Source organism: Taudactylus pleione, unplaced genomic scaffold (assembly GCF_031769625.1).
Source record: "Taudactylus pleione unplaced genomic scaffold, aTauple2 ptg001437l, whole genome shotgun sequence".
Taxonomy (NCBI): Eukaryota; Metazoa; Chordata; class Amphibia; order Anura; family Myobatrachidae; genus Taudactylus; species Taudactylus pleione.
The window spans coordinates 1,735,049-1,754,282 of NW_028285836.1; the positions used below are offsets into that span (position 1 = coordinate 1,735,049).

At 47.8% G+C, this 19,234-nt stretch overlaps 1 protein-coding gene across 4 annotated transcripts in view; it reads right to left on the bottom strand.

The window, feature by feature from the left end:
* The window catches only part of PPARD (peroxisome proliferator activated receptor delta), a 138,268-nt gene extending 120,225 nt beyond the window's left edge, over positions 1 to 18,043 (bottom strand). For 2 of the 4 annotated variants that reach the window (XM_088463720.1, XM_088463719.1), the window contains exon 1: positions 12,548 to 12,649. Coding sequence is in view for 3 of the 4 variants with exons in the window: in XM_088463719.1 (XP_088319845.1) it covers positions 12,548 to 12,557 (10 nt within the window). In the remaining variant the exon portion in view is untranslated. Of the gene's footprint in view, positions 1 to 9,477; positions 9,508 to 12,547; positions 12,650 to 17,867 lie in introns of those variants that run through there. The other 2 variants (XM_088463717.1, XM_088463718.1) reach the window with 2 other exon arrangements.
* Positions 18,044 to 19,234: the final 1,191 nt, after the last annotated feature.

The window sequence follows — 19,234 nt, forward strand, 5'->3', positions numbered from 1 at the left end:
ACCCCTTAGCATCTAATTTCCTGCAGTCACAGAAGCTGGTCATGTGTTTTACAGGCAAATCCAAGAAGTGCATTTAAACACATATTAATTACAAAAACATGTCATAGACTATTAAATATACTCTGCTTTATACACCAATGCATTGCAGATCAGATGCAGTGCTCTACCGCAAAATATGTGTATATTAATACAGTGTCAGGTTGCGGCCTAGGATCGGCCATTGCTCACCTTTATACTGGCTTCCCCTTGTCTTCCGTGATGTCAGATGTCAGGTGCAGCGGAGGGTAACGCACTGTGTATTCTACCTAGTGCCATGTGAACTGCCTGGGACTGCTCCGTGCCTGGTTTCTGCGGTTGCTGTCATGGACGCGGCCATGACAGTTTGCATCACCTGACGACTCCATACCCAATGGTAGCATGATGGTGGTCAGCTGACGCTGTCCACCAATGATCTGCTACTGTAGGGTATAAAGCCAGACTGCGGACCACAGGAAGTTGCCTGAGCAATGTTGTTGTGTTCCAGTGTCTGCTGATGCTACTTCGTTCCAGGTCTGTCCTTGTGTTACTCCTGTGATTACCAGTGCTGACTCTTGTGCTCCAGTGTGTTCAGAATATCTCTCCTGTGCTTGCAGCAATTACCAAGTCATTGTGCTCCAGTGTGTTCAGAATATCTCTCCTGTGCTTGCAGCAGTTACCAAATCATTGTGCTCCAGTGTGTTCAGAATATCTCTCCTGTGCTTGCAGCAGTTACCAAATTAGTGTGTTCAGAATACATTGTGCTACAGTCTCAGTACCAATGTCACTACAGCGTCCAGCCTCAATACTGCTGATATCACAGCGTCCAGCCTCAGTACCGCTGTCACTACAGCATCCAGCCACAGTACCACTGTCACTAATTCAGCAGCGGCTTCCATTAGCGAATGCACATTGACTGGGACCCACGTGGAGTAGCCGCTCATTGGCTAAGTCCATGTGGGTCCCACACAATGAGCGGCCGCTAATGGAAGCCGCCGCTCATTGGCTGACATCCCGGCAATAATGAGAGCTCAAGCCCTGAGCTCCCATTAGCGTTACTGTATAAACATGCTGATGCGTGTTGATACAGAGTATCCATGCCCCTCTTTGGAACATCGTGGGACAAAAGGTGAGTATTAGAGCTTTTTTACAGGTACTTCCATTGGATACTGTACGTTGACAAGGGGACGTGAACATCTGGGAGCAGGTGAGCATGTATGTGTATGTATATGTATGTAATAAAATTTTATTTTCACGGTGTGTTGTGTTTTTTTTACACATTTCTTTATAGGTGAACTACATGTACCATTGAGCCCTTAATGCCCCGCATGCTGGTACTTGTGGTTCTCCAAGTACCAGCATGTGGGGGAGGCTTGCTGGGACCTGCAGTTCCACTGTATAGACAATGTGAAATATTCAAATTTTTACACACTACACATACACTATCAACCCGCCACCCACTGCCCAGGGGTGGCGAGGATAGCCCCGGGCTATCATCCTAGGCCAGGGGTGCCCTGGAGAAGGTGACCACTTTATTGGGGGGTCCCCAACTCCCCTGGGATCCCTGGCCTGGGCTGACTAGCGGTCAGGGCTGATGCTGCGGCTGGGGGACCTGGTGAAAGGGCACCCCTGGCTGTGGCATCAGTCCCCCGCTAGAAAGGGTCCAGAGCTGGTTTTAAATATATGGTGAACCTCACACAAAATTTTTTACCATATATTTAAAACCAGCTCTGGCCCTGCTGCCTGGTGCTGGTTCTTAATTTACAGTGGAACCACACACATTTTTTTTTTTTCCTGTAAGAACCAGTACAGGCAGACAAATTTGGGGCTGGTTAGTCTTTTTGTGGGGGACCTCACGTCATTTTTTTTTTTTTACGATAATTTAAACACATTTAACAATTTACAAAAAAAATAAATACATTGTTTCTTTTTGCAGTTCTGAGAGGCATGAAAGGAGGCAGCATTGGGAGAATATACTGGTCCGTATAGTGCCATTTGGAGGTTTTTGGGGTATACCTCCGAGGTGAGTCAGCTCTCAGCTTATACATGTGCTGTTATCATGCAGTACATTAATTGTAATTATATGACCCAGAGTGGGTGCTACTATTTTGTAGCAATAATTATTTTGGGGTGAGCGTTTTTGCGTGGGGCCCCCGGAGTGGCTCTGGCTGGGCCTTTTTCAGGGAATCACCACTTAATTCACATAGATATATTTTCATCACTTTTCCATTTGTTTGTTTATTATTTATGTAATTTTAATTCTTTCTTATTATATTAACACTTATTGATTATCTATACTTTACACTTCACTATCTTCTTCCATTTTTCATGTAATGCCCTGGGAGTGGTCCTTGGCTGGGTTCTTTTGGGCTGCTCTGCACCTCGGACGTGAACCCCTTAATGTTAGGGATGCCGGTATAGAGGAGCCTTGACACTGGCCCGGCGCTTAATCATATATTTGCAAATGTATGCAACCAATACCTCTGAATTTCTATTATCATGTAGGATTCAAGTATTTTTGCTAATATTGCTGCAGCGTGCTGGAGGGAATCTTCTTTTTTCTGTGGTTAAGTATAAACCCCGCCCTTTACAAGCACCTGAGCAATATCATTAAGCTGATGTTAGCGACCACCATACTTTCTTTTTACAAAAAAAAAAATAAAAGATTTGAGTATGTTTCAGCCAAACTCGCAGATCTGGAGGTGTGTTTAAAATGTCAATTTGGCAGTGAGTTGGCAGGCATCTCACCTGAGATTCACAACTCGATTCTTGGTAAATTTGCGAGATTTGTTTTTTAGTTGAAAAGTACTTCAGATTTTGTCCGATGTTGATAAGATTCGAGTTTGCTAGCTCACCCAAGTTTTGCGAGTGAGATGAGAGAAATCTCTCTGAAACTCACCCAACTGTGCCTTTAGTAAATTTGCGAGATGAAAAACATGCCTAAACTCACCCGAGATTGTCATCTTGACCAAACTGGATTCTTAGTAAATTTACCCCTATGTCTTTACTGTGATGGCAGAGAGACCGCCTCTAATTAACACAAGTAGCAGCAGCTGCATAACTGCACATATGGCCGGGCTAGTTATTGACAGACCACAATTCCCTGCAGCGTCCTGGAACCAGTGCAGTTGGGGAGACACAATGTCCCAGCCATCTAGCAAGTGCCAGGATTTGCATACAGATGAGCTGCAATGGCAGCTCATAACACCTTGTCACAAATTTCCAGCCAGTGAAGCACAAGACCTCTCCACTCAACTTCAGTCCATGCAAACTCAGGCTCCTTCTGAGACTCCTCAGGGATTTTGTACATTCCAGAATGTTTGAGGGGCACCATTTTATCAGACTTTCATTTTAGTCATCCAGGAATTTCTAGGACCCTGGAATTACTGTCTTGTTTGGTTTACTATCACTCAGGATGTCAGAGAATTTGTTCAGACTTCTGAAGACTGTGCCAAAAATAAGACTCCTCAAAGACATCCAGCTTCGACAACTACTGCCTTTGGCCATTCCCACCAAGCCATGGTCACATACATAACAGTATGCTGAAAAATGCAGGCCTAGACATACAGTTTTGGGTGGAAGCCATGTCAACAGTAGTTTATATCAAAAATGGTTCTCCCACAGTTGCTCTAAAGGACAAAACAACCCTAGAGTCCAGCTGGCAAGGTCTTCTGCCAATAACAGCCACCCGCTGTCCCTTTTGAGCTGGATACACTCACCAGTACTTAGGTGGCCGTCTGGTCTTAAACTCGGTGCAGTAGGGGCTTGCATGGCAATCCTGCAGATCACAGGATGTTATGTGGCTGATGGTGATACTGGATGAAACAGGCCTCAGTAAAAGTCACTATGCTGGAATAGTCGCTGTTTAGTGACCTGAATAATTAGATGCAACTTTGAGAGCTGAGATGCGACTAGGAAGGCAGGATGCGGCTTTGAGAGCAGAGGGCTGAGGTGCAACTTCAAGTAAATGATGTGGCCTTGATGGCCGAGATATGGCTCAGAAGATATGATGCGGCCTTGAGGGCCATGAAGCAGCTTCAACAATATGATGTGGAGCCAAAGTGCTGCCTTGAGGGCTGTAATGTGGTCCAAACATTATGATGTGGCCTTGGGAATGCTACGGGTGCAGCAAAGCCACAGACTGAGGATGACAGTAGGACAGTATAGACGGCCAGGGATACAGACTAAGTAGTCTTAGGACACGAAATGGCCGGATAGTGGCAGACAGAGACTCCGACAAACTGACAGGAACCAGGATTCACACAGGAAGTGTAAACTATCACCGGCAGCATGGCACCGGTCCAGACAGACTAAAGAAAGATCCTCCACCAATGATCTGTGCGGTGCACTGATTGATGGCTGACTGCTGGGACACTGCACATCTATCCGGCAGAACCAGCAGCACCCGTGGCCATCTGGCATCTTGGTCTACAGACTATTTTGTCCTTGCAGGGATGCTGCATTGACCTTTTCCAAGATGGCCTTTGAGGTCTGCACTTCCGCATGCACGGGTTCACCTTGTTCACTGTATAAGGGTGCCACAGCGGGAGATGGATGTCTTCCATTTAGCTCCAATAAAAACTTCAGATATATATGATATTACCATTATTCCAGCATCCTGCACTGCTACCCACTAGAGCTGTATACTCACCGGCTAGTGAGCTCTGTCACACCCCACTCTGCTCCATACCTTCCAGTTTATCGCAGTATGGCTGTGTCACGCCTGAGGGTTTGTTTGGGTAGGAACAGGGGTAGGAGGCTGAAGGGATCAGAGATGCGTGAAGGAACTTGGTGGCTTGAGCCAGGACTTCCTCATGTAATGATGTGAGGAGAGAGAGATACGGTGGATGATGGGCCCTGTGTTGTTATTGCACTAGATATGCTTAATGTGTGTAAACACTCCCTTACTATATATGTGAAAGATTGAATTTTCAGTGATGGTACCTAGGACCATGGGGAATGTTATGAAGTGAGTGTAGTCTGGTGTGCAGTGTGTCTATAGTTTGCAAATGGCTGAATAAAGCAGCATAGCAGTTGTTACCCATGCTTCAGTATCCTTATGAATGAATATACAAGCATACAAACAAAACGGGCCCAATGGCGAGGACAGAAAAAGCATGTTTTTATTAAATAGCGGGTTGGAATGAGAACTGGAGATGATAATGCTGAATGAATGAGCAGAATCAGATTGGAACCTATGATGCTTGATTAAGAGCTGGATCGGTTTGAGACCGATGTTGAAGATATGAAGAACTTTATGGATTCGAATCAGATGTTGAGGAATTGATGAACTTGACCAGTTGGGACCGATGTTGATGAATTGAGGAACTGAAGTGAGGATGTGATAAGAGTCCGATGTTGGAAGCATCGGATGAAACAAATGGTTGGCAGTACTGGCTGGAACAGATGGTGGCTGTAAAGGGACATACATACTAGACGATAAAAGTGAACGATATGGAAGATAACGATATCGTTATCGTTCATATCGTCCAGTGTGTATGCTCAAAATGATGGATGATGCACACTCCCCCGGGTTGTCCACGATTTCTGTTGTCGGCCCAACATGCAGGTCAATCTGACAATATCGTTAAGAACTGCATGTTTAGGGAATTGCAGGGTGATGTCACTGAACGATATCATTAACGATATCATTCAGTGTGTATGCTCAATGTCGTTTGCCTGGGAGAGCCTGGGAGATCAAGGCCAAACACTAACGATATCGCTCATGGAGCAAATGTGCAGAATGGGTCGCACGCAGACCCTTGAATGCCTCTGCCTGATTGACAGGCAGAGGCATTTAAGGGGCAGTATGGGGGCGGGGGCAGCCAGCATTCCCGGAAACGTGGGCATGTGTGTCTCCTGGAGTGGCCAGCCCAGGATCTGCGTTGATCAATGCAGTGTTCTGGGCTCGCAAGCTGGCCAGTCTGAATAAGCTGAGGCTTGCCCAGCTGGCTGGAGGCCCGGCACGGACCACCATCGCGACCATCGATGGTCACAATGGTGATGCCAGCCTGCAACCTCTGTCGCAGTGTTGGATTGCAAATGCGGCAGGGGGTGTCATACACTTCCTGCTGCATTTGCATATCAGCAAGGATGGAATTGCAAAGCTGCCTGCGTGCAGTTTTGCAATTGCGATCCTTGCTTAATCAGGCCCACTGAGTGGATGGGGCAGGAGCAGCACAGACAGACCTCAGCACCAGCCGGGAGCAATGTGCAGCGGGAGCGGACCTCTGTGCTACCCTTGACAGGCACCTTAGAGGTAAGAAAGTGGTTTTAATAGTCCAGAGCGTGACAGGCTATACTTCACCTATCTCCAAATAAACCATTTAACTGGTTAAGCAACTGGACTGTGTAGTCATATTACATTCCACTGTTGTGTACATAACTCTGCCATACCACCGTACCTGTAGACACATTTCCAACAACATGAACAAACGGAGGCAAGACCATCTTCAATGACACATAACTAAAGATGCCAGGTAAGTACAATGTTTGTCATGTGGGAAGGTTTGAAGAAAAGAGGAGAGGTCTGTGTGGCATGAAGCGCATTTATTTACTGTTTATTTACTGTTTATTTACTGGCATATCCTGTGTTTCCATTCAGTTGAAGGGTGGCCCTGCCAATTTAATCCTTACTGGGCTCTGCAATTTCTGGTGTCAGCCCTGTCTAACAACTTACAGAAGGCTATGATCACTGCTAGTATATGGGGGGGGGGGGGGGGGTTGTCAGAGCTGCAATCAGAAGGTTTGGGGCCCGGTACTGACAAAATAGGCAGGGCCCCCCGGGGTATAGGGCAGACTTGGGTGGAGTTGTAGATAATGTGGGTGTAGCTACTTCGGGGGTGGTGCATCAATTGGTGTGTAAATCAGGGATGGCTAGACATGGTGGAGGGGGGGCACAAGGTAGAAAACACTGGATATTAATGGGGTGTCACAGGGCAGGGAAGGCTAAAATGCCGGGGGCACTTGGCTGGGAAGAGTGGATTGGGGTGGCAAAGGGCAGGGAAGGCTGGTTTGGTCTGGGGGGGGGCAAAGGGCTGGGATGGCCAGCTGCACTAGGGGAGTGGCAGTGCAGAGAAGGCTGGCAGGGTGGCTAGACATAGGGGTGCCGCAGGGAAGACTGGATGGACTATAACAGGGAGGACAGGTTGGTTGGCTGGAATAGAAGGGGGAGGGACATACTTGCCTACTCTCACGGGACTGTCGGGAGCCTCCCGAAAATCGGGTGCTGCTCCAGACACCCCGCAAGACTAGGCAAGTCCCCCGGAATAGATGCCGGCTCCCCGCTATCCCCCACGCCAGCCGCAAAAGTGGGCGGTGCAGGGGTGTGATGACTCGATTCAGCGCGATTCGCGTCATCGTAGCCCCGCCCCCTGCCTTATAATGCCAGTAATATTGGCATTATAAAGCGGGGGCGGGGCCACTATGACGTGATCGCGTCGGCACGCCCCCGCTCTGTCTCTTTGGCCCGCCCCCATCCTCCCTGCTGGACGGACCTGCCAGCCCCCTCCTGGATTCCCCTGCCGAGATGTCGGCAAGTATGGGGAGGGAGTGAAGAGAAGGCTGAATGAACTGGGGGGGGGTAGGCAGCCAAGGATGGCTTGCTGGAATGGGGGTGGTGGGCAGGGAAGGAATGCTGGCTGGACAGGGGGGGGTGGGCAGGGAAGGAAGACTGGCTGCACTGGGGGGGCAGGGAAGGAAAGCTGTCTGCACTGGGGGGGTGGGCAGAAAAGGAAGGCTGGCTACACTGGGGGGAGGTGGGCAGGGAAGGAATGCTGGCTGGACTTGGGGGGTGGGCAGGGAAGGATGGCTGGGAAGGAGAGTGCTTAGGGAAGGCTGGCTGTACTCAAGTGGGGGCACAAGACAGGGTCAACATGTATATAAAAGTACCTGAGAAAGGGGCCAGGGTGGCAGCGGCGAGTAATGCAGTGGCAGGCAGAGGAAAATAGCATCTGCGTTGCGGCATTAGAACTGTGGAGCCGGGCCACAAGCCAATCATAGCTTGCATAACGGCAGCCAATCAGGAGAAGCTTCTCCTGATTGGCTGCTGTTCCGCGAGCTGTGATTGGCTCGCGGCCAGCCCCATAGTAGTTCAAATGCCACAGCACTGATACTCTAACTCCCCACTGCCACCCGGGCTCCCTCTCTCTCCAGGACAGGAGGCCTGGCAGTCCCCCCCTGATGGTGGCATAGGGGGAAGGGAGGGTATGGGAGGTATCTCACAAGCAGCAAAACCACACCACTCCTAAGAAAACCTTCAGAGATAGGGTCACTCATACCTACTGCCTGGGAGAGAGTGGGAAGAATCGGGGTTGTAGTAAGCCTGTCCTGTTAGGGGTGGGATGAGGAGCATGTTGGGAGGTGCAACAAACGGTTTTTGTTTTGTATTTCGCAATACATACAGCATATTATTATGGTCACAATAGAGGTTGCATTTTAAAGGACCAAAGCTGGAGATTTTGTAAAGTGGGATGTTAGTAGTATAAGTACATAGGATTTACTGTATTTTGCAGTTCAACAAAATATTTTAGACATTAAAGTCAAAATGGGATTTAAAAAATAGAGTTACATGGATCGAGACAGACTTCAACACAGGTCAGCCATAATTGTGCCCTCATTGCATGCATGAAAGTAACTGCCCATATGCAGAGATGAACATATCTATGTGACTGGACTGCCCCATCTTTATGCTTGGTTTCATAGCGGTAATCATCACTATCAGTGTACACTTGCATGAGCCCTATTATTGAGGGTAATTATGTATACACACAACCCTCCCTGATCCAAGGCAACTTCAACATCCCCACTGACCCAGCTTCCAGCAAACCTCTTGCCCTCTCCTCCGCTTTTGGCCTTTCTCAATGAACTTCCTCCCCCCTCCCCCCACTGCCTTGCCCACTCCATTGACCTTGTCTTCTCCCATCTCTGCACTGTCTTTGACTTCTCCAACGCTCCCTTCCCAATCACTGACCACCATCTCCTCTCCTTTAATCTCTCCTCTTCTTCTGCACCCCACCTCACACCCAAATCTACCATTAGCAAATGCCATCTTAATGCTCTTGACCCCGCTATTCTCTCTTCTTCACTTGATTCTCTCCTCTTCCCTCTATCCACCCTTGCCTGCCCCAACCAGATGGCCTCCTTCTACAACCTCACCTCTGCGCTTGACTCTGTTGCCCCACCTCTCCTGTCCCACTTCACTACTCCAAGTCCCAACCTTGGCACACCAAATTTTACCTGGTTCCCTAAAAAATGCCACTGCTGTATGCCACTAGAGAAACTCTTCTTCCTTAGCAGACTTTCTCCACTTCAAGTTCACTCTCTCTTCCTACTGCTCTGCCCTCTCCCTTGTCAAGCAATCTTTCTTCAAGTCAGTCCTCCAACCCCCACCTCCTCTTTGCCACATTCAATACACCCCCTCCCATCCTTTCTTACTGCCACTGACTTTGCCTCCTTTTTTACCTCCAAAATTGAGGCCATCCGTCATGATATTTCCTCCTCCAATCATTCTTCTATTACCCCTACAAGTTGCATCCGCTTTTTTTTTTCTACATTTCCACCCAGAAGTGAGGCATGAAATATATACAAATATGATGTTTTAGTGACTATACCAGACTGAAGATTGTACACATTTAAATGTAACTTGCTATTAGTAGTGCACTGCAATGCTTCTTCCAACTGTATAAAAAGAAGCAGAAACTTGCAACACCTTAGAGGTAGGAGATATTAGTACTTTTCCATCTATTTCAATTAAGTCCTTTACTCCAGCAGGTGTGGTACAAAATGTCAACATTCAGAATATCGACACCAGAAAGCTCTAACCGTAAAATCAGGGCAAAATTCGCTATCGACATTCTGTCATTGTCACATGTTGAATGTCGACATTCTGTCCAGACAGAATGGACAGAATGTTGACATTCAAAATATTGACATGAGAAATGTACTGTATTTCATCCAGCTAGGCTCAAAGGCACACAACCCAGGACAGGCAAAATACTGTCACATGAAATACAAGCAGCCCTGCTGTCAGTTTACAGTCATTATTATTATCATCCTTTATTTATATAGCGCCGCAAGGGGTATGCAGCACCTTACAAAGTACATAGACAGAAACTGAACGAACAAAATTAAAAAAGTGGACATGGTATAAACATTAGCCGCATCAGTGGTCATAATATTTAAATAAGCAACAGGGCAGCAGAACCCAAAGGTTAGGTGCCATTATTGGGAGTAGATGATGGTATAAGTAGGGGAAGGAAAATCACTTGAGGGAAGAGGGCTCTGCTCATGAGAGCTTACATTCAAAAGGGCGGGGAAGACAGATGGGTGACACAGATGGGGGACACAAGGAGCATGGAGCAGTAGGCTAGAGTGAGAACTGGATGGCTTTGATAAAGAAGTAGGTCTTGAGAGCCCATTTTAAGTTTTAAAGAGAGGTGGAGAGTTCCATAGGCAGGGAGCAGCCAGGGCAAAATCTTGGATGTGGGAGTGGAAGGAAGTAATCAGTTGGGAGGAGAGGCGACATTCTTTTGTGGAGTGAAGTGGGCGGGTGAGAGTTTGAAGGGAGATCAGGCCAGAGATTTAAATAGGAGATAATTGGGTGAGGGCTTTGTAAGTAATACCCCTTTTACATCAGAGCTAAAACAGGGGTTATTGCAGGGTTAACCCGGGTAGCTCCTTGGTGTAAAAGGGGACAGGGTTGGATTCCCAGGTCAAGTGACCCAACAATCCAACCCAGGTAACTTGCAGGGTTTAACCATACTTACAGACTCTGCAGGGAACCTTTTCCGGGAGCAGCTGCTTCTCTCATCTCTGGGGGGTGGGGCCAGACAATAGATGACATTAGGCCCCACCCCCTTCACAGGAAAAGCCCGCAATTCACGGGTCCGGGTGGAGGGGGGCGGGGCTAAATGACGCGATATGCGTCATTTAGCCCCGTCCCCTCCGTACGGACCCGCAAACATCTCTGAAAATCTCCCCATTCTGCCCACTTCACTAGGAAGTGTGCGGGATGCGGGAGATTTGCCTACTCTTTCAGGGGGTGCGAGGGGTTACCCGAAAAATCGGGAGCCTCCCACGACTTCCGGGAGAGTAGGCAGGTATGAGTTTAACACGGGACTGACCCGTGAAACCCTGCAGTGTAAATGACGCGATCCGGGTTACGATGACCTGAAGCACGCTGCATGCCGGTTTCAGTGGCGCTTGGAGATGTCATCTCCAAGCATCCACTTCCACGCCCAAAGAGCTGGGTCACTGTAGACTCGGCTCCGGTGTGAACAGCGCCGACTCGGGAATATCCTGGGTCGGTGCCAGCTAAATTCCCGGTCTGATCTGGTTTGGAACCCTGTTCCAACCTCCGGGTCAGACCCGGAATTTAGGTATAAAAGCGGTATGAGTGTGAGAAGTTTGAATTATGGTTCTGAAGGGGAGCCAGTGTAGGGTCCTTGGTGATTTGGCCACGCTGAGCATCTTTTTCATACAAATAAAACAACTGGAAGTGACAAAACTACTTTGCTAGATTGCACTGAACAATTTCATGTAAGACATTTGTGTGCAAATGAGTCTGAATCTGTCCACGAAATTCTACAATGCAGCATGCTTTTTCTCACACCAAGGCTCCCATTTATTAACGAGTTTTATCACCAAAACGAGTGATACATTTCACTGTGTATGATAAATGGTGCTCCAGCCAATCAGCTCCCAACTGTCATTTTTCTAACAGTTGACAGTTGGGAGCTGATTGGCTGGAGCACCATTTATCATACACAGTGAAATGTATCACTTGTTTTGGTGATAAAACTTGTTAATAAATGAGGCCCCAAGTTCATTTGTGTTTCATATGTGACTTTGTACATGTTTAAAACTAATTCCTGTGCAGTTAAAGTCTCAGCCCAGCATCACTAGTACACATGGTGTTTCGCTCCTTCTCCTATGCGAATAACATGCAAAATTTGAAGAAAATGACAGTATGTTACACCTATCCCAGCGGCTCAGTCACATCAGGAGACTCACATCATATGGCGTATTGTGGCTAGGTGTATGAGGGCACATTTGTACTTGAGCTTTCAAGTATTACCTTTTACACTGTAAATTGATAATCAAACAAATGGAAAGCGCAGTGGACATGCTAACGTTACTTACTAAAAAAAAGCCTACATTAAAAAAAAAAATTATCAGCAGAACGAGATTTAATGCTTGGACAATCTATGACTATCTAAAATAAATTAATTATTCAAACTCCTTAACCTTTAGTTATTTTGATTGAGACATTTGCTTGTGTAAAATATAAGCATTCTGTGTGGTCTTATATATTGCTTTATGACTACAGAATATGTTACTTATTCTTTTTTATACAAATCTATATAATGACACACATACATAGGACAAGTACAGTATCCTAAAGACATACTCCCTATTACTATGTCTTCTGTACACCTACACTAAGTTAAGTTTAAGTGCAGACATACTGCTTAGCTCATGTTTACTTGCATACATACACATTACATCAAGAGTTAAAAAAAATATTATTTACCGTCTTTCATCTGTCTACGTTGGGACAGGATTTTTTTATTCAGGATTTAAAGAGCTGTACCATCCCCCTTCATGTTATGCTGCTTCCTGTGACTCAGATGACATCACAACAGGCAGCTGGAATGTGTGAGATGTGGGGGTGGAGAGTATTAGGTGCATTCCTCACTCAACTCTTTATCCCTCCTCCCCTCAGCCGTGCTTCAGTTCTGCATCCTTTCAGCTTGCATTTTACCACACATACTGTACTTGTTACTTTGTGCATAGTTCTATGCTGCTGGATACAGTAAGAAATACATTGGTTTATTGCTTCTAACCCTTAACAACCTTGTCTACTTACTTAACTAATAAATAACAACACAGACAACAAGAGCTTGGCTAAAAGGTCACAGCTTTTATTTATAATTAATTAACCTAACCAGGGTAGTCACCTTTCACGTCGCTCAAATACTCGGAACGACTGAAACGTCCCCCCTCTAGATGCACTAACACTGCAAGGGTCCCACTTCCCTCCTGGGCCAATCCGAGATGCCACCGTACAAAAGCGCCCGGGTCCCCCCGCACGGAGAAGGACAAATTCACCAGGTTCATTGAGGGCAGGTGCCACCACAAAGTTATCTTGTGCCACATAAAGCCACTGAGCTGCAGTGTACTCCCACCAAAGCCAGACTCCAAAGGAAACTGGCCCGCCACCCAACACAACCTATCCCAGAATAACAAACTCTTAATGAGCGCACCAACCCAAGTCATTATAAGCCCTCCGTCACAATGAAAAATACAGATTTAAATCACCAAGTAAAAGCTATTACTCACAACCAAGCCACCCAGCGACACAGCATGACAGGCTTCTGACACATTCACCTTCTTTCTTGCCCTGTCCAGCGCACCATGCTTTCGCACCGCTCTCCAAGTCAAACTAGCCACCATTACAGATCACACAATCCTCCCATCCAGCCTTTATCCCAACAAAACCTCTCACCAGGAATGATCAACTCCACACCTTTCAGCTGCACCACATCATTGCTCCCGACAGGCAACACCCCCTAGTCAGACACACCCTATTAAGCCACTTGAGGACACAAGCAAATCAAGCACAAAACTCTACCAAATCTCGCACACCCTTCTACTACCTGTCACCCACAAAACAACAAAACCGCCATGTAGCCAAACCATGCCGCTCAGCCCAAAAAATATTGGAGTGGCCCACAAGCCAAACCAGACTGTCACCCGCTGCAATCTCAGTGAGAAACTAAATACCGTACTAGGTGTACCTCACCAAACCCAAACCATCCCGACACAACTTTAAGAAGACACATAGCACCTAACTAACAGAGATGCATAAGAGGGGAAACAAATAACCCGAGTGAAGAGGAAAAACTAAAAAACCTACCCATGAACCAAATTGGGCCAGATCAAGGCTCCCGGGAGGAAAAATTTAAAAAGCCCTTCACCACCCCCCAATTGTTGAACGCTAGTCGTTCAACAATTGGCTGGTAAACAAACATTTCGGGTTGGCGCCAGGTGCGCAACTACCTTTTGTTGCAACGTTTTTAAGTCTCGTAGGCAGCCGTCTTTCACATCCTAAACTCTGCAGGAAAATGCCCCCGCAGTCGCTGCACCAATAGCTGCCCCAATTTGAAAGAAATGAGTACTAGAAGCTGAAGCATACAAACCTAACCCAGCCAAAACCCCGATCAAAAAAGCAGCGAACTGAAATGTGGTATGCAGGATAAGATCGGCATGGAAACCACCATTGTGCTCCACTCGCAGGACGCCACATGTATAATGTGCCGCAAGGCGTACCGGTCAAGTAAACTATCTACCCCCATCTGTTTGGCCTCTTCCGCCCACCAAAGCTTGCAAAGCAAAACACTGATCTGATCTTCTAAAAACAAATATCTTTAAACAAAAAACCTTGACAATGAAGATGCCTTATTGGCAGCCACCAACTCTTTCAAATTAAAACGCTCCAAGAATGCAGCTAAAAAGTTCAAATGTGAAAGAGACACCTCAAACCCGTCAGAAACCACCTGCCCCATAACCACAAGCAACATCATCAAAAGCTGCATGTAAATGGGCCGAGGGGATACGACGCGAGCGGGGAACCCCTTCACCCAACCTGTAATAGCTTAGCAAAAATAATTGACTGGGTTTGGTCATAAAATACCTTTAAGCTTACAATAGAATGAGATCCCCGCTAGCGCCACCACCACAGAGGCTTTGGACCTTCCCTACTATGAATGGTTCCAAACAAAGAAGTAGAGCAAATATTCAAAGACTTACCCTCCATAGATGGCTGAGCACCATAAGCTTGCCAAAATTGCGACCAAAGTGACATTGGGACGAGAGACTGCAGCTCAAAAACTATATGTTCGAAATCTAAAATTCGATACCTAAATGCACAAAACTAAATGACCCAGCAAATGCAAATGAAAACGAGCTTCGGTTGTTGATGGCATGAGCTAAACCCAATTCTGTCGCACCAGAAATTAATTAGTCAACAACTCAGTCGCACTGAGATCTATGGCCACGAAATTGGGAATGGCTCCAACAGCAACAAATTACTCATAAGACCTGCGTCGCACCAAACCCGGGGCCAAGGACCCGTGCAGAAAAATCCATCAAAAAAGGAGCCAAAAACCTGGTGAGCCAGCCGCATTGGTGAAACAGTTGCAGCGACAATTTGCCATTAAATTGAACCAGAAACCTGGCCCAACAACAGAGTGCGTCATTACTCTCTGCCGACAAACGAACATGATTATGAAGCTGGATCCCCCCGGCAGTGGCCCACTCTAACTTCCTGAAGACAAATCATCCCATGGGAACGATATAGAAAGCAAAGTCAAAGGAGCCTATCAAATAACTAGCCCACGCTCACTCTAACTGTGTAAACCGCTAAGCAATCCGCAATATTGAGCAAGCAACTAACAAACCTAGCCGCTTGGTAAATGACCACAATCTGCTGTAGCGATTATCTCGATCCCCAAAAGACAAACAGAAAATGTGACCTACAATCTTGTCATGTGCAACTGGAACCCCAAAACAAGGAAAAAGTGCCTGCACAGAAAAGAGGAGGTCCGAACAGATGTCACTCCTTCCTGAACCTATGAAGAGAAAGTCAGCAGGATGATGTACTACACCAACCTGTCCAATGCCGGCATGAACACACGATGCAAAAGAAACTGGATTTCTCAAAATAGGCACAGGAAACTGCACAGCTTGTAGGCAAACATTTATTTACCAAATCACCTGAAACCCACTAAAACCCCAGGAATTGCCCGACTTCCGAGTGCAAGACAACAAACAAAAAGCCGACCCAGAATCAAACGTACCAGCAAGGGACCGTAACCCAAACTGCGTACTAAAACCAGAATTCAACAACATGGAGAAACTGCTCTGAAGGACCTCTGGGGATGGCATAATTAACGGAACTCTACAATGACTAGGATAAATGCTGCACTAACTGGAGACTAACCCACCACCTGTGTGGGAAACCTCCACCGGAGAGATACTGATGGGGAATGAGGAAAAGGAACCTCCATCCTGTCACGACCAGGGTTTCTAGGCATGCCGGCCGGCAGGTATTGCCTGTGAGGACGCTATGGCGAGGGGCGTCTGGTGGTGGTGCTGGTATCTGGCGGGGTGCATTGGATAGTTCTGTGCGGGCATACTGTCACTCTAGTCTGGTTAGACCTGGTGGTGCTTCCGTTCCGCTCTGGCATGGGCGCCACCATCTTGCCTCCGGTCATGTGACCTAGTCGCCCTATCCTGGTGTGTCACATGCTCTCTCTGGCCTGTTACAGTGCAGCACTGGGTATTTAAGGGAGTGACAAGCTTCCTCTCATTGCCAGAGCAACATGTTTCTCAGCGAGAGCTGAGAGAGAGAGAGAGTTTCTGTGCTCATTCACCTGTCTGTTGGGACCATTACCTAGCCTGCTTCACCCCGCCTGTTCCAGCCCCGTTGGCTCCTGCCTCCTCCTTTGCCCCTCCCTTGCCTGAGTACCTGTCAGCTGTTACCCTGCACCTTGCCTCCACTTGCAGTTTCCCTGGACATTATTTCTCAGCCTGCAATTCACTTCAGCCTGCCATTCACTTCAAGCTGCAATTCTTTTCAGCCTCACAAACCCTGGAATACTGGACTACCTTCTGTTATCACTACCTAGACTTTTTCCCATTGCTTCACTATAGTTTCCCAAGTGCACTTTAGTGCTATACCCAGACTTTTTGTTTTTCCACATTCATGTCTTTTAAGCCACTCATTAAAAACACGTTTATTTTTAAATCTGCTTCAGTGTCTGCTCCTTTTACCACCCCAGGCCCACAACAAAACCAGGCCTGCAAAATTAAGTAATAGACCCTGAAAGAACGCAAGTTATGGGGTGCCCTGGCAAGTACAGGCTCCACCAACGTCCAACCAAAGCCGAATGAAAAACCCTGCAACAACAAAAATTCTACCTACCAGGCTAGATATAACCCTGGAGAAAAGTAGTAACAAAACGGTGACTAAGCCTTAACTGGCTCCCTTGGAGCTGACCCCTAAATCGGGGGCTAAGCCCCCGATTCACGTCGGCAATCCTTGGCCAGGAGCTCACCACCGCAGAGGCGACAGGAGAGTACAAATGACCACCTGACCCCCGAGAGAATCGGGAATCATAATAGGCGAAACATCTGCCTCTCCGCCACCTCCGTATAACCAAGCTTACCAGCAGAAGAAGTTCTGTGGGGTGGCCCCATAACCAAGGGGGGTAGACGCTGCTGAGATACCTCTACCAAACCTAAAACCTCTGTAACCCCCAAAAGGCATACCACCCTACCATCATAGTTCCACCTGAACTGGGCATCACACACACCCCATGCCCAATATGGACCAGACAAACATGTCACGCACCAAATGTATTGATACAATACCCATGCTCCTCAGCCCGTTCATCAAATAGCAATGCGGCGAAGATGAGCATGTATTTAAAGTTTTAAACCAATTATTATAGTAAAAATTTTGCATCTCACCCATGGCGCTCGCCTATGTAGCCTGATTACACCCTACTACATCACATCAATGAGCGAGAAAAATTCTACACATTTACCTCTGCGGATCCTACCTTGCTGTAGTGCAACCGTGCAGAAATGCTGCTTATGCACAATGTACAGTTTCCTTGTTACTAACCCCTATAACCTGTGTCATCAGCTATCCTAGAATTATCCCCTGACCTCTTGGCTGAACGCTGCACAACCCTCTTGCCATCTTACGTGGGCATGCCAGTTGAATGGAAGATGAGAGGAAGAACTGAAGTTAGAACAAAATTTGTGCAACAATTCATACTCACCATAACCAGGTGGTCCCAGAACCTCATCTTCAAAGCGTTTACACGGAGGAGCCACCGGCTCGACTGCCATGGCCGGCTCGACTGCCATGGCCACCTCGACACGTACAGGATCAACAGCTGCACGAGCCATCAAGTCTTCTCCCCAAACTCCTACCGCAACCACAGGAAACCTGCAGCTACAGGAGATAGGTGAGAAAAAAGCAAAGGAAACACCGCTGTGGGAGCGATGATGTATGGGGAAGTGAGCGTCCGGAATGGATAATAGAGTTGGAAGGGCAGCCCGGGAAGTGCGGGGGTACCCGGTGCGACCAGGAGCTGCCAATGGCTGCAGGGGAAGGGGGGGGCACCTGGTGGAATAGAGGTGTAAGCTGAGGAATGATACATGCAAAGGGGGGAGCAATAGTTAAGGAGGAAATCTGTGGCAAAGGAGAGGGGTGAGAAAAAACAAAGGGAGGGATTGAGGAGCAAATTAATAAGGGGAAAAATTAGGAAAAAAATAGGGGGTTTGGTGGACTGGGGAGCAAGCCTGGAGCTCAATGAAGTCTGCCCAGGGGCGTCCTGCCCAGAACCCCCTGCACAAGATAAGGAGTGAGGAAGACACAAGGAGTAGAGGTAACAGGGCTTAGCGGGGAAGAGGCATGCAGAAAACTGTGATACCTGCTGCCTGTGGCAATTTGCCTGGGTAACAAGGGGACATTTGGGCCAAAACTGGGGTGGCAGAATGACTGCCCTGAAGAGCGGTGCTGAGGAGCACCGCCCAAAATGGCCACCGGGATATTAAGAAGGGCGCCGGGCCCGCCACAAGGGGACTACACAACGGCGCTAGCCGCCGGAGAGGGAAAGGTGTTACTGCAGAGTGCACAGTGGGAGCCGCGGAAGCGGGAGCTCCCGCTGGAGCGAGGGGAAAAGAGTGCTGATGGAGGCTGCTTGGGCAGAAGACCCTGCAGCCCCGGGGAAGCCCGAGCAGGTGGGGGAGGAGGGGTTACCCCTGCAGGAGCTACGCTAAGCGTGGGGCAAACTGAACCAGGACCGTCGGCAGCAGAGGGCAAGTGAGGGATCCGGAGGATGCACAATGGCGCTGACCTCCGAGGGGTGGTAACAAATGCAGAGTGTCAGTGGGAACCATGGGAGCGGGTCCTCCCACTGGCACAGTGGAGGCGAGTGAGCTGCCGGGCCTTGTGCAGTCAGGAGCCTCCGGCGCCTGGGGAAACCTGGGCAGGAGAGGGGAAAAAGGGGGAGGGGGCCCAAACATGAGAAAGCGAAGCAGGTGGAGAACTAAGACAAGGAGGTGGAAGGGGTGGGATGGAACAGCAGGTGTGGACACTGTATTGCTGGCTGAAAGATGGCACAAGTGAGAAAGCAGGGAC